Source organism: Megascapheus bottae, chromosome 3, assembly GCF_031878675.1.
Source record: "Megascapheus bottae isolate mThoBot1 chromosome 3, mThoBot2.hap1, whole genome shotgun sequence".
Taxonomy (NCBI): Eukaryota; Metazoa; Chordata; class Mammalia; order Rodentia; family Geomyidae; genus Megascapheus; species Megascapheus bottae.
The window spans coordinates 22,480,097-22,507,171 of NC_143511.1; the positions used below are offsets into that span (position 1 = coordinate 22,480,097).

At 36.0% G+C, this 27,075-nt stretch overlaps 1 protein-coding gene across 1 annotated transcript in view; it reads right to left on the reverse strand.

The window, feature by feature from the left end:
• Tmc1 (transmembrane channel like 1) overlaps window positions 1-27,075 on the reverse strand; it is a 152,464-nt gene that overhangs the window by 115,672 nt on the left and 9,717 nt on the right. Inside the window, exons 2-4 of the mRNA XM_090329065.1 lie at window positions 15,692-15,739; window positions 12,288-12,450; window positions 7,434-7,562 (exon numbers count right to left, since the gene is read on the reverse strand). Coding sequence (XP_090185191.1) covers window positions 7,434-7,562; window positions 12,288-12,450; window positions 15,692-15,739 — 340 coding nt within the window. The remainder of the gene's footprint in view (window positions 1-7,433; window positions 7,563-12,287; window positions 12,451-15,691; window positions 15,740-27,075) is intronic.

The window sequence follows — 27,075 nt, forward strand, 5'->3', positions numbered from 1 at the left end:
AAAGGAAGGAAGGGAAGGAGGGAGGGAGGGAAGGGAGGGGGGAGGGAGGGAGGGAAGGGAGAGTTACTGTATTTCTATTAACTTCTACTCTCCCTTTAACTTGGTCATATTTTCCATAGCACTTATTAAGTGTGATTTTTGGTTCTTAAAATTATGTTCAATGAATATGTAGATTCTTTCCTGTCATTTAAACTTAACTAAGAAAAAAAACTGCCACATGGCAGTGTAAAACAGCCTTGAAGGAAAAAGAAAAGGACAATGGAAGCTTTAATATGTTTTGAAGACATTGTAGATAATAAGTTCACTGATATTATGGGACTGAAAGAATTTGTGTAGGCAGAGAAAGGCATTCCAGGCAGCTATTTCTTTAACAAAGCAAGTATTTCTACCATGAGTTGTACACACACAATCTATATGCTTAGATAGACTAACAATTAAATTCTTTGCAAGGCTATGTAGGCTCAGTAAACAGAATGTGTTCATTTTGCTTGGCTCATGTACACTCAACGCAAAGATGTTTTAATGACTTCTGAATCCTAAGAAGCAGAAGACTCAAGGTGCTGCTTTTAAGAGAGAAAACCATGCTGCTTTTAAGTTTGGTGAACCATTTTTCCATAACGCCTATCTGTTCATATGTATACCCTTTAAGCAGTTTTCCAAAGTGCACAGATTTAAGAGTGCTAAGTGCAAATTGTTCTGACAGAAACCTTGCCTTTTCTATTAGAACTTTATGTTCTGCCTTTCGACTGATGAGGGGCAGAAAATTTTAAATTGATTTAAATTCATGGCAATTCAAACAGCCTTGCAAACAATCAGAACTACCTGGTAAATCTGACTGCTTGCCACAAGACAAACTCAAATTTGGAAAACTTTTCCATGGATTTTAGAAAGAAGTCTTGCATGATGTCATTCACAGAGCACATATGTTCATATGTCTGTATGTCCATATGTGAACCAGTCTTTTTGATGAATTACCTTGAATCTAATCATTTTCAGTGTCCTTTGAAACCTACTCCAACCCAATAACTGCCATCTGAGGACGCTGAGATCAGAAGAATCACAATTAGAGGCTATCTTAGTCCTAATGGTCAAAGACGTCCTTTGAACCAGTAGCTGAACATAGTGGTGAATGCCTGATCAACCAGCCCTGCGGATAGCTAGAATCAGAAGAAGCGTGGTTCCAGAGAAGCCCAGGTATCAAAGTTTTCAAGTCTCCATCTCAGCATAAGAAGCTAGCCATGAGGATGCATGCTGTCCTCCTAGCTACTATGGGAAGTGTAAAATAGGAGAATCAAGGTCGAGACAAAGACCCTGACAAGAAGCAAATTTCACCAATGTAAATCATGGCTAGACTTATAAAACATTTGCCCATCAATCAAGAGCCCCTACGTTTAAACATCAGTATGGGGGGGGGGGGGGAAGAATACCAGTCTATGCACAAAGTATAAAAATCAATTTTTCCTTTTTTTAGATATCTCAGTGCCTACATGTATATATAATTGTATAAATGCACACATACATATTCAAGTATATATGTAAACACATGTTTATATATTACAAAAACCATCAACACGACGACTTCTCTTACTGTCATCTAATTAATTATTAAGACATTCTCCAAACATATGTGCATTTTAGTAAAAATTAGCCATGTCCATGCTATAGCAACATATTTACTTAACACTCCTCCCTTCAAAATAGTACACTATCATTCTTTCATTATATATAATATGATATATATATATGTAGCCTTTAGAAACTACATAAAAAAATACCTTACCTAAGATGGATGACCTCTTCCCAAAACCTCCAGGACAAATTTTGCTAACTATTGTTAATTTTCCCATCAAGCACACATTTGCTTCTTTCTGCTGCTAATATAGCATCTCAGATTTATTCAAAAAAATTTCTTGATAATCATAAGTGATAATTAATGCATTTCCCTTCAATCACCTTTCAAAAATAACATTATATTTATAGGCTAATAAAAGTTCTGAAAATTAGCTGCTACTGGTAGCTAAAAGGCAGAAGAGTATAAGTTCAACAAGTTACTATTTAGTAAAACTTGTTGGCAAGTCACATTCTCTGATGAGCTGAGAAACCTGATTCAGTGGATATCCTGTACAAGATATACATGAGCTAATCCTGTGGGAAATAGGGTACGATAAGGTGTGATAAAGATGATAGTGGAGCTAGTCGTGGGTCAGAGATAGAGCAAGGAGTTAGTATGCTTGAGGCCCTTGGTTGCATACATAATACACACACACACACACACACACACACACACACACACACACACACACACAAACTAAAAAACAACAAATGATAGTAACTATAGTTTCATCTATCAGAAGGAAAGCATTAAGATTGCCTATTTTTATTATCTACTATTAATATTATTATTATTACCAATCAGCAAGAATTTCAAGAAACATCCTTGAATTTAATATATGTATATATAAACTCATCTTTTTATGTTTCATTTGTTTTGTTTTTTCTTACTTTTGTTTCTTATTCTTTATTATTATTATTATTATTTGTCAGTAGTGGGGCTTAAACTCGAAGACTGGATGCTCCCTGAGCTCTTCTGCTTAAGGCCAGTCTTCTACCACTTTGACCTATAGCACCACATCCAATTTTCCGATAATTGAGATAAGAATCTAATGGGCTATCCTGCCTAGCCTGAACTAGAGAGTAAGTTCTTGTCTTGAACAAATAAATAATAAATAAATATTTACAAATAGCAATTACACCAAGCAAACTGGCAAACACTAGACATCTGGGCTTATTTTTAGACAACCTATTACTCTCCTTTATTCACTTTGTCATCTTAGCATTTAAACATCATGTAAATGATCCTCTTAAGTCACCAGTTTTGTCACCCATGCAGAAATCATTAGCCAAATATATTTAATGTACAAAGAAAGTTGCTGGATTCTGAGCAGATAAGGAGTCAAAGGTACTTTCCAGGTCCTGAAAGCCCAAAATCTATTCTGAAAGCAAGAGTTACATACAATTTAAAATGTAACACAAAGCCAAACCAATCATTCAGAATCACTTGATCGCATTGTTTCCTTATATATACAATTACAATAATATTCACTTGGAAAAAATTCACTTGACAAAATAACTAACAATAAATAAATAAAAATGTTACCTGAATCTCCTCACCCTCAGAACTATAAACTGCCATTCCTAGGCTTTATATCTTGGAACACCGACTCTGTTTAAAGTTTGTTTTTAAAATTTCACAAGTTGAGCTGGGATGTAGCTCAGTGGCAAAGTGTTTGCCTAGGAACTGCAACACCCTAGGTTTGATTTTCAATATCAAAAGAAAAGACAAAGACAAAAAAATTAAAAAAGAAAAAACTTAAAATGTGATTTAAACATCAACAATATTGAACATAATGTCTTGGATTCCATAGACTTAGCAGGATTGAAGACTGACAACGAATTATTTCCAGGAATGACACAAGTCTTAGAAACATTCTCTCGGAGTAGATTTCTCTGAAAAAAATAAAACAACAACAACAACTAAAGGTGGAGAGAACACCCGGCTGGTTCTAATCCCTTAGGAACATTAGGACAGAGTCCCAGCCTGACTGCTCACTCTGACACCATGATTGGAATCCACCAGAGAGAAGCCCAATACAGTATTGGAAATCTACAAAGGGAGACAGCTCAGGTGCTTTACTATTCAAAACTTCATCACAGGGCCTGAAAACAAAGGGCAGCCCAGGCCTGCGGGTACCTGCTGTGCAGAGAATTAAAAAGCCAGACACCAAAAATCCAGTTCACAGTTCATGGAAAATCATCACCTGCTGACAGGTGAGCAGCCATGGTGGCTTCTTTTCTGGGCCTGAATCTGTTCTTCCATTCTTTTTTTTTCATATATTTTTATTGTAATTACTTTTTTAAAAATATTTTATTGTGATTAATAAAAGGGATACATTATATTCACCAGATAGAGGGTGCATAACTTCACAAACATTGATACCCTTTCTCATGACATGGTCCCCATTTCCCTCCCACCCTCCTCCCGCTTATCTTGATTTCCCCCTTCCCTATCCAATTTCAAATAACCAATTAAGCACATATAAAATATATCAGATAACAAGGTGAAAAACTGTAACAATATGAGATAACCAAGGGATGGCAAAAGAGATGAGCGATAACATAGTACATTAAATGGCTTTTGTTTCCTTATCCTGGAATTCCTTACATTTAGTATACTATTTGACCTAATATCTCTAGATTTTGTTCTATTGTAAATCTCTGCTAGGAGAGCCCAAGGTTTCTACTGATTATGACAAATAAGGGCGACTATTGGGCCTACTTCACTTAATATGATTTTTTCTAAGTCTTTCCATTTCCTAACAAATGAGGTGATGTCGTTCTTTCTGACAGCAGCATAGAATTCCATTGTGTACAAATACCACATCTTGTTGATCCACTCATCAACTGAGGGGCATCTGGGTTGGTTCCATATCTTTGCTATGACAAATAGTGCTGCAATGAACATCATTGTACTAGTGGATTTAGTATGCCCTTGTTTCTGGATGATTGGGTAAATGCCAAGTAGTGGAATTGCTGGGTCATAAGGGAGCTCTATGTTTAGTCTTTTGAGGAACTGCCATACTGCTTTCCATAGTGGTTGAACAAATTTGCACTCCCACCAACAGTGTGGTAGTGATCCCTCCTGGCCACATCCCCTCCAGCATCTGTTGTTATTAGTTTTCTTGATCCTGGCCATTCTAACTGGAGTGAGGTGGAATCTTAGAGTTGTTTTGGTTTGCATTTCTTTTATGACCAGAGATGTTGAGCATTTCTTCATGTGTCTATAGGCATTTTTTTTTCTTCTTCAGAGAAGACTCTCTTTAAGTCTTTGGCCCATCTTTTAATGGGATGGTTGTTACTTTGGAGATGAATTTTGGAGTGATTCAATTTTTTGAGCTGTTGATATATTTTAGATATGAGGCCTTTGTCCTTTGTATGGTTAGTGAAGATCTTCTCCCATTCTGTAGGCCTCCTAATTAATTTAGTAGCTATGTTCTTTGCCATACAGAAGGGAATATATACTCAAAAGAGGTTTTTTCCTAACCTTTTATGTTTTTCCTAGGCAGTCTTCCTCAATTTTATCATTAGAAAATTTATTTTAGCACTTCCTAATGAATAATTTTCTATTATCCCAGGTTTGGGGATTCATATTGCAAAATATATTCATGGACCAACATAGCGTCCAAATTTTTATTTTTCAGTTAAGGATATCTCTAAATATCTAAGTGAAACCATTATCATTTCATTAAAGGAAAAGTACTTCAAAAATGCAGGCAAGTTGAGGTTAGGAAATGAAATGGAGGTGGGGAAATGCAATGTACTGTTTGTGGTTTTATTTTTTTTCTTTCCTTTCTCTTTAGTTTATTCTCTTTTGTTGATGCTTTTGATTTCTATATCCTTTGTCTTGTATATAAGATTATCTGATTGGGAGAGATGGGGAGAAATACAGAAACAGTGGGACATAGGGTAAACCAATTCAGCAGTGAAACCCACTGGACACTAGGTTTGAAATGAACTGTACACTCTGGGGGAGAAGGGAGCTGGGAGAGAAAAATTGGGAGAGAATGAGGGAGGAGGTGATACTGTTGAAAAGGAAATGTAGAATATAACTGTAACCCCTTTATACATTACAATAAAAATTTTAAAAATTTAAAAAAGGAAATGTAGGGGCCAGGAGTTTGACTTAGTGGTAGAAGGCTTGCCTAGCATGCGTGAAGACCCAAGTTCAATTCCTCAATACCACATACATAGAAAAAAGCCAGAAGTGGTGCTGAAGCTCAACTGGTAAAGCTCTAGCCTTGAGAACGAACAAGGACAATGTTTAGGTCCTGAGCTCAAGCCCAGGACTGGCAAAAATAAAAATTAATAAAAAAAAGAAAATGTACTCATTACCTAACTTACCTAACTGTAACCCTTCTATATATCCCCTTTACAATAAAAATTTTTAAAAATCTAAAAATAAATGGAAGAAGTGACATTGATCAAGATATATTGTACTTATAACTTGACTTATGGAACTGAAACACTTTTGTAGACCCACCTATTAAAATAATAATTATTATCATTATATAAGCAGACACATATGCACAGGACCACACATACAAATTAGATTCCTCAAACAAACGAATCTGTTTGTCATTGCTGTCATTCCTGCTAAATATGTTCATGATCATGTAATAAGCTCAGGCTGTCCCTGAGCTTATTCTGCTAAAAGTTTGCACTCTACCACTTGAGCCTAGCACTACTTCTGGCTTTTTGGTGATTAACTAGAGATCAGAGTCTCAGAGACTTTCCTACCTATGCCAGCGTTGAACTACACTTCTCATGTTTCAGCCTCCTGAGTAGCTAAGATTACTGATATGAACTAGCAGTGAATGCTCAGCTAGTTCTGTAAGTTTTTCAGTGATGGGTAGATCTTGAATGTCATCTTTTCACTTCAATGATTACCTCATAGCTTGATAAAATAAAATGATTTCCTTAACTAACATATAAACTCTTTAAGAGCCAGAACACTAGAATAAACTATCTTAACAGCTATTTCATTTCTTTTATTCATCACATGAAACAAGCATACTCAGCTACCATTTTAACAGCAGCATTATTAGCTAGGTAAGCTCCAGGGATGGAGCTCTAGAAATTTAAAACTATTTTCAAAAAAAAAAACTTGTGGAAAATCAGTATTTGTTTAAAAATGAGAAACATGGGCATATTAACGCATAGCACATTCACATTCCTTTTTTTTTAACCTCCTGCCACCCAGCCATCAAGGCAGATAACAGTGTGAACCTCAGAGGTGAAGCTGCTCCTGTCCCTTAAAAGGCTTGCTCATTTAATTTTGCATATGAGAAGCCTATAAATCTGTCAGCTCTGAGCATATCTGCACCTGTATTACCAGTCAGCATCAGACTGGAACTGGGTCATTGACATATTACTAGGAAATTACTATTAGCATAATCCTTCCTTGGAATCCTTTTTGCCAGACTCTTTCATTCTCCCTCTGTCTTCAAGATATCCATCACTTGAAAAAAAAATCACTTGAGTCTAGACCCTAAAGAGAAACAAGAGTGTGCAAACATTAATGTACAAAGTTTAAATATATTTTTTCTTTCATGGAGGTGGTAATCAATCAAGTAATGAGAATTCAAGTTAAACAATGGTTGAAAATGACCACAGAGGTTAAAAGATCCTGACCAGTGAAAATATGTGTATATATGTATTTATAGTAGGTGACTTACTTAAATAACAAATACATAATATTTTCTACCATATATAGAGAAAAAAATATATATGGTAGAATATATATATAGGTAATACTGGGAAGATTTATGAGGTCAACAGCAGGGAAAGTTTCTACTTTATGAAAAGTAATAACATACTTGAGAACTTCAATTTTCTTCTCCATTTTCCAAGGTTTACATTTGACAGTCGCAATTGTTTGTCTCTTCTCATCTAACTCTGCCTTCAGTCTTTCTAATTCTTCTGCATCAATTTCTTCTTCCTCCTCTCTTTAAAATAAACAAATCATAAGATTAAGCTTTGCTTGACTTGAAAATGTGAAAATGTAAAGGCAAATGTTAATATTCAGCATTTTGTTTAGCTTAGAGATATACAGTCAATGTGAAGACCTATAAGAATTGAAAAGTTGATTTAGGATTGCTAGAATTATTATAGCTTTAAACAATACTGTGTTCATTCTGAAATCCTGAAACAAATTTGTCCTTTTATAACCCCAGTCTCAAGCTTTCAGAACTAGGAAATACATGAAAATAATAGTACAGATCAATCAACATATTTACCTCTTTCCCTTCTTTCCCCCCGTGTACCTTCTTCTCTCTTTATTTAAGGGCTTTATTTTTCAATATGGATAATATATTAAATGTGAAGCTGTCTTTGAAGTACTCTTTAAATTTTAAATTAGACTTGTCTCAAGTGAAAGAGGGAAAAATGAAATGGAGAAAGAATAAAAATCTATTTCTCAAAAGTAACCTAATCTGTTAATTAAGCTCAAAACTTCAATTGATAAAATTCAACGTAAAGTACATGTGGTGGAAGAAAATCCCTTTTAAGAGAACTTCAAAGTAGTTTGATTACTATATTTCTAGTATTACAAAAACAGAGTCTGTAACTCAAAGAAAAAAAAATCCCATACAAAGTACATGACTGTAAGTGGACGTTGCAATACTACATTGTAGAAATCAATGCTTGAATAATAATTTCAGATATTAAGCAGTGTCTCCATTTCGAACATACGCTTTTATCCTTAATATTGTGGTAATGAGATGGAGACTCTGTAAATCACAATTTGCTTTGTCAGTTGGCCCAATTTTATATTTAGATTGTAGGGGTTATAAGTAGTATCTCAGTCTTTCCTGTGGCTTCCTGTTGGCTTCCTGCTACTTCTTGTTTGTTTCCTGGTGTGAACACAGAAACATTTTTTTTTCACTCCATGAGCTGAGGATTTTCCAATACCTTCATGAGTCTAATATACTAGTTCTCCCAATGCTAGCAGACTCAGATTCATCACTTCTCCCACAGAATCCCACATAGCTGAGCAACAGCTCAAATTCGCCTGCACAAATCTGAGTTTCAGCTGCCCAGGTTTTGCCTCTTCCCTGTCATTTCTATCTTTTCCATGATTTCTTCATCCCTTGCTTTGTGGTTGCTTCCAAGACCTATCATCCTACTTGCAGTTCTCTATCTGCCTTCTCAATAGCCTAGTCAACAGCTGTTTCATTTATAGGACTTTAATGGTATTCTCACAACGTTTTATTTAATTAGCTATTGAAATCTCTTCTCATTAGACCATGACTAATAAACTACAAACTATGCAATGCCACTCAGAAGTATATTTTGTTGTTCAATAGACTCAGAATTAAGTACTAGTTATTAGTATGCACTTGATGGCCATTAGAGTTTTGTGTTTTCTTACGTTATTATGTAAAAACCTATGGTGCTATATAACTATAACATCAAATAATACTTTTCAACTATACTTATATTCATAGTCAATTGTTTCTTTTTAATTTGCCAATGTATAATAAATTGGTTGGTTTTTCTTAGGAATGGAAAGCATGCTTTAATGCAAATAATCAAAATTGTTTCTGAGTAGTAATACTTAAATCTAAATTATACACTCATTTATTTGTTTGCTGATACTGAGGCTTGAACTCAGATGTTTTTGTTGAAACATGCTTATAAAACGGACATTTTTGCTGATTGTTTTTCAAATAATGTCTTGCTAGCTACCTATGCTAGGAATAGGCATACAAGACAGGGTCCCGCTTTTTTTTTTTCTGCCAGTCCTGGCCGGGACTTGAACTCAGGGCCTGACCACTGTCCTTGGGACTTTCTCAAGATGAGAGCTCTACCACTTGAGCCAGAGAACCACTTCCGGCTTTTTCTATGTATGTGCTAACCAAGGAATTGAACCTGGGTCTTTATGCATGCTAGGCAGGCAAATCTACCGTTAGGCCAAACTCCCATCCCCGGAGTCCAGCTTTTTGTTAAGAAGGATATCACAGACTGAAATAGTTTTGAACTATGATCCTAACAATCTCAGTTTCTGAAGTAGCTAGCATTACAGGTATGAGTCACTGGAACCTGGCTGAAGATGTACCTATGGCTGAAAACAATTAATGAACTGAGTGTTGGTGGCTTGTATCTGTAATCCTAGCTATTCAAGAGACTAAAATTAGGACAAGAACAATTTGAAGCCAGCCTGTGCAAAAAACTCACTAGACTCTTGTTCATCCAACAGCTAGGCACAGTTATTCTAATTATATGTGAAACTGAGATCAGAAAAATCAAAATTCCAGACAAGCCAGTGCAGAAAAAAATCTTTGAGACTCTTATCTTATTAGGAGAATATGGATATTATAGTATAAAACTGTGATTCCAGTTACTTAGGAGGCAGAAATAGGAGAGTTATGATCTGAGACTAGCTTGTGCAAAAAACTCAACCTGAAAATTAAACTAAAGCAGAAAAGAAAAGGCTCAAGTGTCAGAGTATCTGCCTAGCAAGCACAAGACCTGAAGTATATATTCAAAACTTATCCCAAACTCAGTGTTCACCCCAAAGCTAATCATGTTCATTCCCTGATAGATTTGGTGATAGCGCAAAAGACATTTATTTCTACACTGAATGACCGCAAACTGAGATATTTTTAAAGACTTTCTTACTCATTGTTGATTGTTGATCATACAGTGGTATGACAGATAAGTTATCTATACATATACAAAAAATTAAAATATTACTCTTTCCAGCATTACTCTTCTAGGCCCCCACAACAGAAGGGCTATGCATAATTTTTTAAGAAGCAGGATACATACATTTTATTTCATCTTCTAAACTTTTAAATTAATCTGTGCAAGAAAAATATTTCTATCTTAAGCTCAGTTAAACAATTGCTAAGGAAAAGAAGGCATAATATCTGAATGTTTCACTACTATAAATATAGTACCTATTCTCTTTAAACTAGGTCAGAAAAAGTCTCCAATTATAAATACTCTAAAATGTCTAACAAAGCAGTGTTTTTTAAGCATATCCAAAGATAGAATTACTACCTTAATTTCAGCTGGCTTCAAATGGTTTGTCAGTAAAGGGAAAATTCCTGGGGGCATTGCTTGAACAAGTATACACACACACACAAAAGACCCTGTATTAGTTAATCATAATCAATGTGCTCTGGTTTTCCTACTGATTTACTTCAAAGTCAATTCGCAAATAATATTTTTAAAAGAAAATAGTTTCTTTTCTTCAAAATCAGCAATAGAAAATAAACCCTAAAATGCTGATCAGAAACCTCAATCATCATAAATAACCCATAATATTATTCACATTAGACAAAGTATGTTCATGAGACTATAATTTGCAAAATCCATGGAAACAATGTTTTCTCTGTGTAGAGGATGAGAGAGAAGGAGACATACATGGGTACTTATAGAGTTCTCTGAATCAGAATGACAATGGAGCCAGCTGAAAATATACACTATATCAGAGGCAAAACCCATGTGATTCACCTGGTTCTCTCAGAGAACAGAGAAGATTCTACTTCACTTACAGTTTTAGAAGAACTTCCTATAGGTGAAAAAGAGAAACAAATCCTGGAACATAACTTACAGCATACACATGTCTATTGATAAAGTTTATTTAATGAAATACTACTGTCACAAAACATAAGGTTGGCTATAGGACATGTTCCTGTATTATAATAGTACTTACAGTCCTAACATTCTACATCTGTTTCATTTTAGTTCTACAAAGAATCAAAATGTCTGGAAATACAATATAAATAAAAAATAAGTTAAAATTTAGAGCAAATAATGTCTTGTTGTTCAATAGGAAGAGAAAAAAGAAAATGTAGAAACAAACTAAACTTACACTAAAACACACAGTGGATGAGATTGAATTTATTCTAAAAAAAAAAAAAAGAAATACTTTGAATTCTATACAAGTCTTCCAAAACCAACCAATCAAACAAACACAGCCAATAATCCCAGTTTCCAGAATTCTAGTAATTCTAGAATTACAGCCTGTAATTCTAGTTTCTCAGGAGGCTGAGATCTGACTATTGTAGTTCAAAGCCAACCTGGAGAGGAAAGTCTATGAGATTCTTCTCACCGACTATAGAGGAGGAGGAGGAGAAGGTGGAAGTGCAGCTGCAGCTCAAGTGGTAGAGCTCACATCCAGAACATAAAAACTCAGAGACAGCTTCCAGGTCCTTAGTTCAAGGCTCCAAGACCACAAGGGGGTGTGTGCACAGACACATGTATGTGTGTATGTGTGAGCACACACACACACACACACACACACATACACTTAAAAATTATTCTTAGTATTGAGATTAGATATTACCCTAGTTTTCCACCCATAATCTGAAATATAAAGTGATTTGGACTTATTCAGTAGGAGTTTTCTACTTAATTTAGAAAACAGAGGGTATAATTAGGGGGATAATTTCCAAATAATCAAGTTGTTTATAATAGTTAAATAGCCTGTTACAAATGAATTACTTCACCAAGAAATTTCTCAAAGTCCATTTTGTATATATTCCTTTGAAAATAACAAAAATAAATCATAAACTAAAGTGGACTAAAATGACAGAATCAGATTAAGCCTGCTCTATTGAAATGAGTTTTAATTACCAATTTTAATGTTGACAAGTATTTACAAGAATGATCTTCCCTCAGTGTCAGATGATTTTGAATCAGTAAAAGCAAGTCTAACTTACGCTCCTCTTCTCAACCTCCTCCTCCTTTCTTTTTCTCTTGCCTTCCTTGTTTCTTCATCTTCTGGTTCAGGTTCTGGGTCATCTTCTCTGATGACGTCTCTCTTCCGTTTCCTCTTTGGTCTCAAACTCTCTCTCCTAGGTAGTTTATCTTCCTCTTCTTCACCTAAATATGTTGGTGATTCCATGAGAAACATCAGAAAGTGTTTTCACTGTCTGTCTCTCTCTCCTTCTATATACATGTATATGCACACATATGCATATATGTGAATATGTACATATGTATGTTTGCAGAATCTATATGCATATCTATGTACATATCCATACCGAATATTATATGTATATGTATATACACATATATGTATATATTCAGAATAATGAAATCTATTAAACCCATTAACATGGTTTAAAACACAGAAAGTGAGAGAAGAGAAAGCAATCAAAAGGGTGAAGTTAAAGTAGATAATATGCATGTATGGAAATGTCACCATTTATGACAATGTGGATGAGCTTCAATAATGTTAAGTGGAATAAGCTAGTAACAGAAAGACAAACACTGGATGGTTCTACTTGTCTAAGAAAAGATTTCTGGTTTACTCAGAAGGGGAGAGAATACTCAGGTCAGAAAGAGAAGAACAGTAAAAGTTGTTGACCATCAGTCACAAAGTGACAAATTATCCAAGAATAATAGATTCTAGAGATTACTGTACAACATTGTGCCTATACATTCATCTATTTCCTTTGTTATATATCCATGGATTCAACACATCCCACACTGAAAATACTCAAAAAAGAATATTGTCTTTTCTACATGTGTACATGTCATTATTCCATGAACAGTACAGTATAACAGCTATTGCTAGTATTTGTGCTGTATTAGATATTATACATAATCTTAAAGATTAAAATATGAAAGGATGTGTATAAGGTGACACAAAAATATTTCCATCTTACATAGGAAAAGTAAGCATCTGCAGCTTTTCCTAGAACTAAGTCCCAATGTGCACTCAGCAACAATTTAATGAACAATATTGTATCATCCATTTTAAAAGTTGTTAAGATGATAGATTTCAAAATGTGTTTTCTTAGAACAATAAAAATAAATATATATATTGAAAACTTGATTCCTCCATGTGACAACATACAAAGAATAAGCTACCTAACAATAGCATGAAATAGGTTTGGAGTACTTTGAATATTTGCTATAATAACTCATATTTACATCTATGTACTATATGTATACACCTATGTATGTATGCATATACACACACACACACACACAAACATTATATTTTTTTATTCTTTATGCCAGTCCAAGGCTTGAACTCACAGCCTGGGCACTGTCTCTGAGCCTTTTTGCCCAAGGCACATAAGCCACAGCTCCACTTCTAGATTTGTTTTTGTTTCTGTTTTTGTTTTTTGTAGTTAAGTGGAGGCAAGAGTTTCATAGACTTTCCTGCCCTGACTGGCTTCAAATCACAAGCTCAAATTGCAGCCTACTGAGTAGCTAGAATGATAGGCACAAGCTGCGGGTGCCTGACTCACCATAAGCAAGTGTCAATACCCTTAGGTGGCTTGGCATCATACAAGTCATTTATATCAAGGCAATTAAGTTTTTAAATGTCCTTTAAGAATTATTTTCTTATTTCACAGTACTGGAGTTAGAACTCAGGGTCTCATCTTAGTGAAGCACTTTTTTTATGACGTTCATGCTTTAGATACTTTTTAGATAGAATCTTGCATTTGGGGAGGAATATTGATCCCTCTCCTCTACCTTCTCCTCCCAAGCAACTGAGAAGACTGACATAAGCCACCTCGCTCCAAAATATTTAACGGAATAATAATAGATATATGAATGGAAATGATCCAATTTGCTTAAAACTATTTTAATCTATTAAATTTACATGGTTTTAATCATACATTAAGTATGAATTACTAAAATTACCTATTTTCACTTAGAGACAAAAATCAGTTTTTAATATTTTACCTGATTTTCAAATGCTCAAATTCTAAGGAGAGAATTGGGTGCCTGGCCGGGCACCGGTGGCTCACGCCTCTAATCCTAGCTATTCAGGAGGCTGAAATCTGAGGATTGTGGTTCAAAGCTAGCCTGGGTAAGAAAGTCCATGAGACTCTTGTCTCCAGTTAAGCACCAGAAAACCAGAAGTGGCACTGCAGTTCAAGTGGTAGAGACTTAGCCTTGCGCTGAAGAGCTCAAGGACAACACGCAAGCCCAGAGTTCAAGCCCCGTCTGACAAAAATAAAAATAAAAAAATAAATTGTGTGGCTGCTAGATGCAAAATGCTGACTTTTGGAAAAGACTTGGTTCCTCCATTCAAGTGAGCATACCAGTACCTAGGTGAGATTCTTTTCATCCAAAAGGCCTTTAAGTGATAAAACAAAGGGCTGGTCACAATGTGCTCTGATAGTCCCCCTAATTACATTCTCTTCTTTAAATGCTGCACTTTCATGTTTAGTAAAAATCAAAGCTGTTAATCACGTGAGTCACAATTAATGCTTGTGAGCAAAGTCATATACAAAGTACAAAGTATAAACAAGAGAAATTCAAGTAAGACAGTCATGAGTTTAAGACAAAAAGGCATACTTCTTCAGTTGAGGGCCTAAAGGCCACACTTACATTCCTACTATGCTGGAAGGTGAATAATTAAGATAAAGACTCAATGCCATACCAAATAGGAACATCAAACACAAAACAAAGCAAAACAAAACACCCTGCTATATCCAGTGATCTGGCAAATGCTGCATTCTAAGCATAAAACAAGTGGTATGGCACTAGCCATGCATAAAAAAGCTAAGTGAGAACACAAGGCCCTGAGTTTAAGCTCATGTAATGGGCATGTTCACATGGCCACACACACACACACACACACACACACACACATTTTTCATTTTAATGGAAGCACCTAGCTAGTGAACTCAGTCAAAATAGCCAACATGTTCTCTTGTCTGACCCATCTTAGAGGAAAGCTATTATAGTCAAAGACTTTTATGGTAAAGGATGATCAATAAGAAAGCAGAATATTTTGAACTACATCTAGATCACTAACAATTTATAAATTGCATATGTCTCTGTGTGTGTGTGTGTGTGTGTGTGTGTGAGAGAGAGAGAGAGAGAGAGAGAGAGAGAGAGAGAGAGAGAGAGAGAAGAGACAGACAGAGAGAGGAGAGACAGAGAGAGAGAGAGAGAGAGACAGAAACAGGGAGTCAAAGAGAGAGAGAAAAGGAGAGACAGAGAGAGACAGAGTCAGAGAGAGAGAGAGAGAACTGCAGAAATGGGGATTCTATTTGCTCTCTTTGGTGAAATTGCAAGCCCACAAAATGACAGAATGAATCCCGTGATTGCTGCAGTCAACAGGAGCTGGTTCCCTAAGGTCTATTCCACTTACTTGAGCTTTCGTCAGTATCTTCGTCTTTTTCCTCCACTTGGATTTGCACTGTTGAAGAAAGCATAAATACAGCAATTACTTTAATGCCTATATAATTGTTAATAACCGACTTCCACTTTTATTATTTCTATCATAATGATCTTATGTAGTTAATAAAAACATTTCTCAATAAATTTGTCAAAATGAACATTATTTGCCGAACATATACAGTTACAGCCTATTGTACAATGCTAAAGCTTGCTCTACTTTATAGCCTTCAGAGATTTGTAAAACCTATCAACTGTAAGCCTATCAGCTCAATTCAAACTAATTTCAATTAAAATTAAATCAGCATTACAATAGCTACATTGGAGTTTCTTGGATCATTTCATTTTTATGAGAAATGGAGTTATTACTAAAGCTATAACCACATGCCCAAACCAATTATGTTATTACAACTAAATTGTTGCTTATAGTATAGAATAATTCATTCAAAATAGTCTTAAGTAGCATCAGTAAGTTTATAGAAAAAATACTTAGAGGTTCTATCTTTCCCTATTTTAATTATTTTATGGGTATTATACTAATATAGCATATATGTCCAAGTTGGTAATTAGCTTTGATAATAAAGAAATAGGTAATTTCATAATTCAATACAGCACAGTTTTGAAATTTGCTTGGCAGTAGTGGGATTTGAATTCAAGAATCTGATTCCTAGATATATGTTCTACCACTTGAGCCACATTCCAGCCCTTTTTTACTTTATTTTTCTGGTAAGTTCTTGCACTTTTATCCAGATGATAATCCTGCTGCCTATACTTCCCCTTTAGTTGACAGTACAGGCATATATCACCATATCCAGCACTAAATAAAACACATTTATTCCCTATATCTTATTCATAAAGCATTTTGGGATTTTTTGTTGTTACTGTTTTAGGTTTTGTTTTAGTTTTTCCTTCACTTTTCTAAAAGAAAATACAAAAAAACTTTAATAGTATGATACTATGAGATAAACATTAATTGGCAAACTTTTCTCTAATGTCAGCCTAATGTCTACTGATTACACATTTAGTGACCCAGAGATGGAACGCTACAACTTGCTTTTATAGAAATGAAAACTACATGCCTGAAGTGGGGCCTAGTTGTAGAGTGCTTGCTTAGCATGCATGAAGCCCTGGGCTCAATATACACAGAGACAGCTGAAAGTGGCTCTGTGGCTCAAGTGGTAGAGTGTTAATCTTGAGGAAAGCCCAAGGACAGTGCTCAGGCCTTGAGAAACCCCAGGACTGGCAAAAAAGAAAGACAGAAAGAAAGACAGTCAGACAGACAGACAGACAGACAGACAGAAAGACAGACAGAAAGAAAGAAAGAAAAAAAGAAAGAAAGAAAGAAAGAAAGAGAAAAAGAGAGAGAAAGACTAGTGACTTATATACATATTATATAAACTCAATTCATTATTTTTTTTTTGCTTAAGGTAGAATAAGTCCTCAAAAGGCCCTGAATAGATGATACAATCTCTGGTTTTGTTTCTGCTTTTATTCTGCAAAATTTCTTATTCAGTGCCTGACAAACATTGAAAAGTCAGTATATGCCAAGAGTGTATATTCTATTCACAAAGAAAACTTATTATAAAAGTACTCTTTGCCTTTAAGCACTATCTGCATAAAATGTCTTTGGATATGCAAAAATGTTATCACTGACCCCCAGCTTTGGAATGTGAAAATAAATGTCCTTTTGTTTAGGGTAGACACGCTCTTTCTGTTCTTGGTTATAACTAGATCTGCATTGGACAAAGATTTTTATGTCACTACTGAGAGTTTGCAAAAATGACGGCAGAAACTTCTGAGTAGATATTCTATAATAGGTTATCATCTCTTATTCATAATTAACATCTCTGCCAAGCAGTTTCTAGAGTCAAAGAAGAATTCCCTAGGAAGACATTTTAATGGTGTGAGATAAGCTTTCAGCAGTCTTATCAGTATGAATAGTATAAAAGGAGGTGAGAACAAATGGCAAAGGATGACCCACTGCCTGTCATGCCAAACAGGTACTGAACTCAATTTTTAATTTGCACAATATATTGTGCTAATCTGAAACAGTTCAGTAGAGCATGTTGGACAGGCAATTAAATAAAGGAGGGAAACCACAAAATGAACAAAAACGTAAGGCACTATTTGAGTAAGATTATATATTAAATAAAAAGAACAAAAGAAAAATGCCCTAAACCAAAAGCGAGTAAAAATTTAGTTCTATCTCCTCTATCCTATCCTATTCATTTTTCTGTAATAACAACATGAGAAAATTAGCAAGGCTTGAAGTCTTGGATTACTCTCTCTGGTACACAAAGGACAGATATAAATGACCATTAAAGGCAAATCTGAATATCTATAAGAGATCTTTCTAGGATCAAGTAGAGAACTAAAAAAGAGCTATGATTTCCAAGTGGTACAATGAAGAACGTTGAAGAAATGGCTTATTCAATAATCCTATCTACTCAGAAGGCTGAAATCTGGCAATCAAGGTTCAAAACCAGCCTGGGTAGACAAATCCATGAGAGCCTTATTTCCAATTATCCAGTAAAAAGCTAAAAGTGGAAGTGGGACTCTCAGGGTAGAGCATCAGTCTTGGGAAGTAAAGAAATACCCCATTTCTTCCTCTTACAATGGTTTTCCTATAGCCATACTGTTCTGCATAGCTGTTACCAGATTTTCACTAGGTGATGTCTTTGCTACACAGCATTATTTTGCCTAAAGAACAGTCATTTTAATAGTCATGTGGATAATAACTGTTTTGTTCGTTATCCAAACCCTCAGCTAAAGGCATAATTGGCATCAAAAACTGAATAGCAGCTCTGTGGCCAACAGATTTAAGTCTCCATCAAAATCCTCAGTCCTCACTTGATTTTAATGAAGCAATACTTCCCCTGAAATGTCATTATCAGCCTTAGTCTGCATTACTTCCAACTCAAAGCTATGGTAAGAATCAAGCTACGAAACTTCTCCTGGACAATAGGCTTTGCATAGAAATAGGCAAAGAAAAAAATCAGAACACTTAAATAATGCGTCTGTCTTTCCTTTCCCAGATAATCTTCCAATGGCCCACCACCATCCCTTCTTGTACTGATCTTTGCTGAGTCTTAATTATATGACCCTCCTCCTTGGTCTGGCTGTTTCCTAAAGACTATTATTTTCTACTTTAAAAATAAGCCTTCTCTCATAGGAATAGTAAGAGGATAGTAAAAGGACAGGATATAAAGATCTGTCAAAATGTTGGCAGTGACAAACAAAACTGCATTGAAGCATGCATACTTAAAAGTAGACTATGCAATTGAGCAGATGAACTCCTAGGCAACGCAACTTCTTATTTCATGCAAACAAATCTGGTAATTAAGAACCATAAAAGGAAACAGCATCAAAACATCACATTTCAGAGGCATGGGAATTGTTCAGAAAAGCAGATGTTGTTCTGGGATTTCTTATTTAACCCCTAGTGCTAAAAGTCCTTTATGCTTCTTCAGAATCTCTATCACCAAGTGGCTAAAAAAAAGTTGAATGATACCCTTTCTGGTGAATATAATGTAACCCTTCTATTAATTACAATAAAAATATATGAAAAAAGTAAAATAAACGGAATCCTCCATAGCAAAAAAAAAAAAAAAAGTTGAATGACACAACCTAGTCCTCTGACCCACATGTAGCGCTTGAAATCAATGTGTATGACACCAGACTTATAGTTTGGAAACTGAAGTCTCATTTATTCAATTAACACTTATGTGTGCCAGAAAAATGATACAGAAACAAATGCCTGGGGTAGGAGTTTGTAGTTTCTATTAAATAAAATACACTTGTCTATTAAGGAGTCTGATGAGATCATGAAAATGTGACTTCCTAACAGTGAGTTTTGAGATTCAAGTATTTGCCTTAGATCCTATAGGCAGTTTCTATGAACCTGGAGTTTATAGAAAGGTTTAAGATGGAAATAATGGAGTGGGGGCGCTAGATCTAACCAGCACCATCTTGGCCATGTGGTAAATAAGGAATTATGTTTAACTGGTACCATCTAGTCTTCTTTGTGGAGGAAGGAGCAGTCTCACCTTCCAGCTAATTGGCATGTCTGAAGTCCTAGAGGCAGAGGCCAGATCTTGGATGATAAGTTACTGGAACTATCAGTCCTGTGCCTTGAACTTGGAAGACTCTCAAGTTCCTTGTGGCCCTGCCCTCTGACCTGACCTTAATTTAGGGTCACACCAGGCATGGTACCAGGTCTCATGTGCTGTGTCCTATCTCCTGGCTCTCCTCCAGTCTACATGGAGTCCCACTTCAGTTCTCCCTTGGGGTTGATCTGGCTTGTTGTTATTGCTTTTCTGCTCATTCTTTCCTCTTCTGCTTTCATGGCTGTTTTCTAACTACGTTAAGTGTATACAAGGGGCTATAGGTCTTTGTGACAGAGTACCGCAAATGCCAGCTCCTACAATCTAAAAACGTGGCTTCTCTGTATCTTGCCAAATGGATTTACCTTACAATAATACAAATCTGGATTATTTTCATATAGTTGATCTTTAAGCCAAAAGACTGAGTAAGATTACCAAGAAAATTTGTTCGGTAAACAAACATGAAACAGCAAATGGACATCCCAAAGGTAAAAGGACACAGAGAAGGAGAAGCAACTGGAGAGGCTACAAATGAGCAATGGATGAGGCAGAAGGAAATAAGACACCATGAAAAAGTAAGTGTTGTGCATCATAGATGTGCCACAGGCTGCTAAGGCAACAGTGGCAAGGACTGAAATTTTGGTACTGAGAATGTTCTTGCATTCTGGAAGAAAGAACCAGAATGGTGAGAAACTGATGATAAATATTATTGAATGAACTCTCCTTAATAGTACATGGACAACGCAAATGAGACAGCATTTTTATCTCAATTCTGTTTTGTTGTTCTTGTTCCTTATCTGACTGAGACTTTATTAAGGGACTGAGCAACTTAAGAACACATCTTTGCTTATATTAGGACCACTGTATTCCATTTCAAATATATGATACTAAAATATTAGGGTGGGTAAAAGCAGGAAAAATGAGGGACTGTGAGTTTGGCCTAGTGATCCGGTCTCAAGTCACTCTTCTTCTTTATAATGCTTTTAGGTAAGGACGAAAGATGCGCATGGCAATCATTTTTGATAGTTTGAACTCATCCAAAGGACAGAATTTAGCATGGTAGCATTGGAAGAAATGAGCAAAGGGAATCATTCATTGATTTTCTGTCACCCAAATACCTTAATAAAGTTGGAAACTACAAGACGTGTTAAAATTTCTCAAGTGTGGGAAATGTGGAATGAGATCAATATAACTTAAAGTAGCTCAGATGAAGATTTAATTTGATGGCCATAGAGTGAAGTTCTTTCTGCATGGCCCAATATCTCACTCATCTTTCTAAACTCTGAGAAAGCTGTGGGCCACACATACTGTTAGGGAAAAACCAAAATACCCCAAAGGAAACCTGCATAACATATGTCTCCCCACCCCAACACACACAAAAAAATCCCCAAACCCAAAGTGCATATTTTTCAAACATTGTAATGTCTTGGAGATAGTAAATACTTATTTATCATTTTAAATGTAAATTTATATTATTTGTATTTATGTGTATTTCAGATTATAAAGAGAATAATAATTTTGGCTTGTGGGAAGACTCAACCCTCAACCTCCCAAAAAAGACCAAATAATTATTGCAATAATAGTTACAGTCCAATGGTTTCTCCTTCTAGATTATGCTCATTTTTGAGCTCCCCACACACGCAAGAAATAGACAATAAATAGCGGCTGCTGATTGTTTCATTAAAAACACAATATAAGATATTATAGCTGCCAGCTGGAACAGAATAAAGTCTGTGGAGAAACACATTTTCTTGTGTGTGTGAGGTTGCAAACAAAGGATTGGTAGCTCTAACAAGAAGAAAAAGAAGAAACCCCACTCAAAATAAAAATTGCCTCTTTTCTTTTAGGATGAAAATAATTTTTATGTCTGTATACACTGGGAATACCCATAACCATGCATTCACTTGTCCTCTGGCTTTTATTATTCAAGAAATTATAATTAAACCCAGGCTGAGCAAAGTGAGTAGTTGGTATGCTTCCAGATTCTCCCACCCATGAGCTAGAAGAACAAACATGAAATGCTGAGACACACTTCTTCGCCTGGAGAATTACAGGCTGGAGTATTTGTAAGGAACTGCAATTAGTTATTTTGTGACACCATCCATCCACACAAAGAACAAAACCAGCTTATTTTTTTCTATGTGGTTTGGACAGTTGGGCTTTTTTCCCTCTTTTAAATGATACATATTCAATAAACAAATAGAGTCAGAATCATCTGTGGCTACAGATTTAGTAAGTGGTGAGTGGAGCTTTTTCTTCACATTTACATTATTGGTGGTGGGGGAAGGAATGCATTGTCCTAATAACTATTCAGAGGGTGTACTTTCACATTGCAATTACCTCTGTAAAAGACAACCACTGTAAATAAGTGTGGTGAAATGCAAATACGTTCCCTTGTGAGTTTTCCTGGCTAAAACCTTTTATAGTAATAGGATACCAAAATAAGAACGGGATGAAAACACAAATGTGCAGAACCCCTTAGCTGTTCTGTACATGTCCTCAGATGACTGAAAACACAAAGGAATCTTTCTGCTCTCTTCTTAGCATATCTGTGTAGCTCCAAGAGATAGAGAAGAATGGTCATCAGATGGAGAGATAAACAAACAAAATTTAACACACAAATAAAACACTGGAGAATTGTGAGATCGGTGAATGCAAAGAATTGTTCCAGAAGCACAGAGGCTTGGAAAGGCGAGATGAACTCTGCTTGGATCTTTACCCTTCCTTTGTAGTTCTGCTTCTTATCAGAAATAGTAATTAATTCTCATTAGCATACATTAGTAAATGTTAATCAGCATCTTCTGAAAACAAAAGCATGTGGGAGCAGGGTAGAAATGGGCCTGGTGGTTAGGAAAGTCCTTAACTGAAGACTGAGGCGGGAAAGAGAAAAGAAAATACAGGGTTTGAATGTGTCCTTTCGTCAAACTTATGAGATATTTCTTTCTGACAAGTAGTAAAAACAGCAGGAAGGACAACTTACCACCACCACTATATATGGGTGAGAAATCTGAGGTTTCAAATAGTTATTTGGCTTACTGACATTTATGCAACAAGAGAGTGACTTAACCAGAATTCAGACTCACAAGCATGAGTATCAACTCCCAAACCAATGTTTTTAGACAATATAATTCAATATATATGAAGATGGGACACCTGTCTTCAAAGTGGAAATGGATAAACCAATTGGATTCATAGTCAAGATTTATCTGTGCTTGAAGAGCTCTACTACTGAGAACAATAAACACTAGTTCAACCGCACTCTTCTATCAGCCAAAGCAGTAGAAGGTTTTGACAAAGGCCAAAAGATTTGCCAGAAGTTATATAACTAGTGTGCAGCAAAACCACAATTAAAATCTATCTTCTATATCCACCAACAGTTGTTTTCATGCTATGCTGGCTCAGGTACAGCCATGGTAAAAATATTCCCTCCAAAGTTGTGACATCTTTGTTATAAAACCAACAATAATGAATGGAAACTTCTCATTTCACAGTGATTCTAAAATAGGTAGAACATATATCTGGACCCCAATTTAGCTTCCTGCCAAGAACTTCATTCTCTATAATAGCAAAAGGCTGAGAAAAACTAAATGTCGCATGTATTCTGCAGATTCTATTCATTTTAGCAGCTTCTCAAGGGTCTTTACCACAGTAGAACTTAAAGGATTCTCAAGTGAAATTTAATCCAAAAAATTACATTAGAGATGGGGCCGAGACTTTGGCCTATTGGTAGAGTCCTTGCCCAGCATGAATTAAGACTTGGGTTCAATTCCTCGATACCACTTACATAGAAAAGCTGGAAGTTGTGCTGTGGCTCAACTGGTAGAGCTCTAGGCTTGAGTAAGCCCAAGGACAGTGCTCAGGCCCTGAGTTCAAGCCAAGGACTGGTAAAAAAAAAAATAGAGAAAGAGCATGAAAAAGAGAGAGGTGGGGAGGGAGGGAGGGAGGGAAGAGGAGGGAGGGGGAGAGAGAGAGAGACCAACAGACTATTTCTAGAGCAAATTATTGTGGAAAAAAGCAATCTCAATATTTTCTATCAGTATTGATTGCAGGCAGAATGGATACAAATATGGGCTAGTAATAATTGATTGCTATGTCTGGGCTTTATTCTAAGGATAATTTAGCAGGGCTCAGTGTTCACTATTACAAAAAACGCATGATTTCATAAAAATAAGTTAATTTTGTGTGTTAATTTGACTGGGCCACAGGATGCCCACTGTTTAAATATTGTGTTGTGTCATTGTTTCAGCAAAATTATCACTTGACTTGATAGAATGACGATATTCCCTTCCCAATGTGAACCTGTCGTATGGAAATTCAATCAGTAAGATATGGGGGTCATATCTTACAATTTAAGAGGTCGAATGGGGAGTCTTTATTGGAAAGCCAGTGACTGCAGGTGAACTCGTGTCTCAAAGAATTGCAGCTTTGAGTGTCTCTTGCACAAAGCTTTTAAGGGCAAATACCACATGTTAGGGTGGAGATGAAGCCTTAACAAAAATACTATACATTAAACAAAGCAAGCTAGATGAGAATACTTATTCCTAATAAAAATGTTATATATAGATACATCCAGTAATCCAGGGGAATAATAAAGGGCAGTCAGAACCCCAATTATCTAGGGGTAGCATGAGCTTCCTGGAGCCCAATAACTCATGACCTATTTGCAACCTGAAGAATGTACTCTGTAAATTCTAGAGTTCCCAGAAGGCCTCTAGCTTTTGTAAACTTCTAACAAGATGCCAAGAAGGCATTACTTAGAATGAGTATCCATATTTCAGATGAATATAATCTAATACCTTGAAGGCCTGACTAGAATAAAAAGATGAACTAGAATAAAAGGGTGTTCAGGTCCGTGAGCTTGTACATTGATTTTCTCCTGCCTTAGGATTCTGACTGGACATCATATTGGTAGATCCCCTACTTTTTAGTACTTGGGAATGAATATTTAGGGATTTTTTTTCTTATTCTCCATCAGGGAATGTTTGATGTGATATCAATTATTTATATGCTTATAAATTCTACTATTTCTTTTTCTCTGGTGACTTCTGGCTAATACAGAAAATCAATCCCTCTAAGATTACTTAGAATTAGAGACATATAATTGAAACAATATACAAAAGATAATTTGAAAAAACTCCACCAAAGAAATATAGGATAAAGTCTTAAGGCAGAAACACAGAATTGGAGGTAATTTTTTTTGCCAGTCCTGGGCTTAGGCTCAGAGCCTGAGCTTCGTCCTTGTTTTTTCTCAAGGCTAGAGCTCTACCATTTGAGCCACAGCACCCCTTTTGGCATTTTTTCTATGTATGCGATACCCAGGATTTGAACCCAGGTCTTCGTGCATGCTAGGCAAGCACTCTAGCACTAGGCCAAACCCCCAGCCCAGAATTGGGGGTAATTTTATTCCTAGTATTTACCTTTGGGTGAACTGACCCTTTGTCTCAGGCCAAGTATTATAATAAATATTGTGACAATTCTCCTACTCAAAGAGTCAAAGACATTATACAGTAAAATATAATAGGGATGCTTTTCTTACCTTCCTAAAATTTTAGATGCAAGAGGCCAAAATTTGTGTCTAGAATGTATTAAAGCATTTGAACAGCATTCATAGAGTCTTACAAACTTTGTCCTGTATCAAACACTGGACTATGGACATTGCACATCTTTACTATTATATTTACATCTTACAAGTAATCCTGAGGCTAGCTAGTATTAAGAAAGCAAAGCAATAGCAGTGGGGAGAGCTACATTACAGCTTATGTCATGTGACTTCTCAGAGAGGGTAGAGAAAAATTACCTATGACAAGCTCACCAAGAGAACTCCCAACTCAGCTGGGCACAGGGGCTCACATCTGTAATCCTAGCTACTCAGGAGGCTGAGAGCTGAGGATCATGGTTTAAAACCAGCCTAGGCACTAAATTCCTTGCGATTCTTATCTCCAATTAACTGCAAAAAAACCAGAAGTAGCACTGTGGCTCACAGTGTAGGGCAGTAGCCTTGAGCTGAAAAGCTCAGGGAGAGTGCCCAGGCCCAGAGTTTAACTCCCATAAAGTTAGGGGCCAGGAGTTTGGCCTAGTGGTTAAAGTGCTTGCCTAGCATGCACAAAGACCTGGGTTCGATTCCTCGGTACCACATACATAAAAAAAAAAAAAGCCGGAAGTGGTGCTGAGGCTCAAGTGGTAGAGGTTTAGCCTTGAGAAAGTCCAAGGACAATGCTCAGGCCCTGAGCTCAAGCCCAGGACTGGCAAAAAAAAAAAAAAAAAAGTTAATCCCCAACTTTCCTTTGCAAGATGTACTTCCACATCCTGTCTCATTACTCATGAAATCTTACTATGAGTTATGTATGCATAGATGTGCCTGTGTGTGTGTGTATGTGCACGTGTGTGTATGCATGTGTGTTAGAAAGAGAACTTTAAGATACAGTGAAAGATTTCAGAATCATGAACTACTTTTCATCACTGCACCATTCCTCACAAGCTTCTTTTTACAGTAAGTTAGTACTAAACAACATGTAGTGCCAATATATTTCCTTGGTAAAAGTTTTGTGCTCAACTTGAAGCAAAACCATCACCAATACCCTGATGAGTAAATATGAGATTCATTTATTTCTTATTCATCAACTTAGCTTGGCAGCATGAATAGTATAAGATAATGCTTACCACGGACAAAGGCCATCAGCTTGCCTCTTTATTCTGTGGTATGGATTCTACCACTATCTCCATACCAGTTCTCCTGTCTCAAATCTTGGAGGATTTCTGTCAGAGACAAGCAAAGACAATACTTTCCAAAACTGAAAATTCATCACTGTTACCTGGAGATGTGAGCACAAGGCTGCCTGGTTCTCATCGACAGAGAAGCTAGTTTAGTAGATCTGGAATGGGCCCAGTTAATTAATTGTCTTTTCTGAAATGCTTTCAAAGCATGCTAATGTTGCTAGTATTTCTTTGGGAACCACTACTTTGAATAATATCCTAGTGGCTGAAAAACAATGTCTATCACCTCCTTTCAAGAAACACGACTCTCATGACCTCAAAACTCTTTCTGTGTCTGTCATTTTGTCAGTTTCATATTATACGGATTATTGCTGTTTTACAATTAAACTTGAGGGCAAGTCTTCCAAACTTGCTTTTTTTCCTCAAAGATTATTGGCATCCTGTAGATGCTTTACATTTTAATATAAATTCTAAGATCACTTTATCAACTTATGCAGGAATTTATAGAGCATCAGCATCTTATCAGAATCAGATTTTTCTT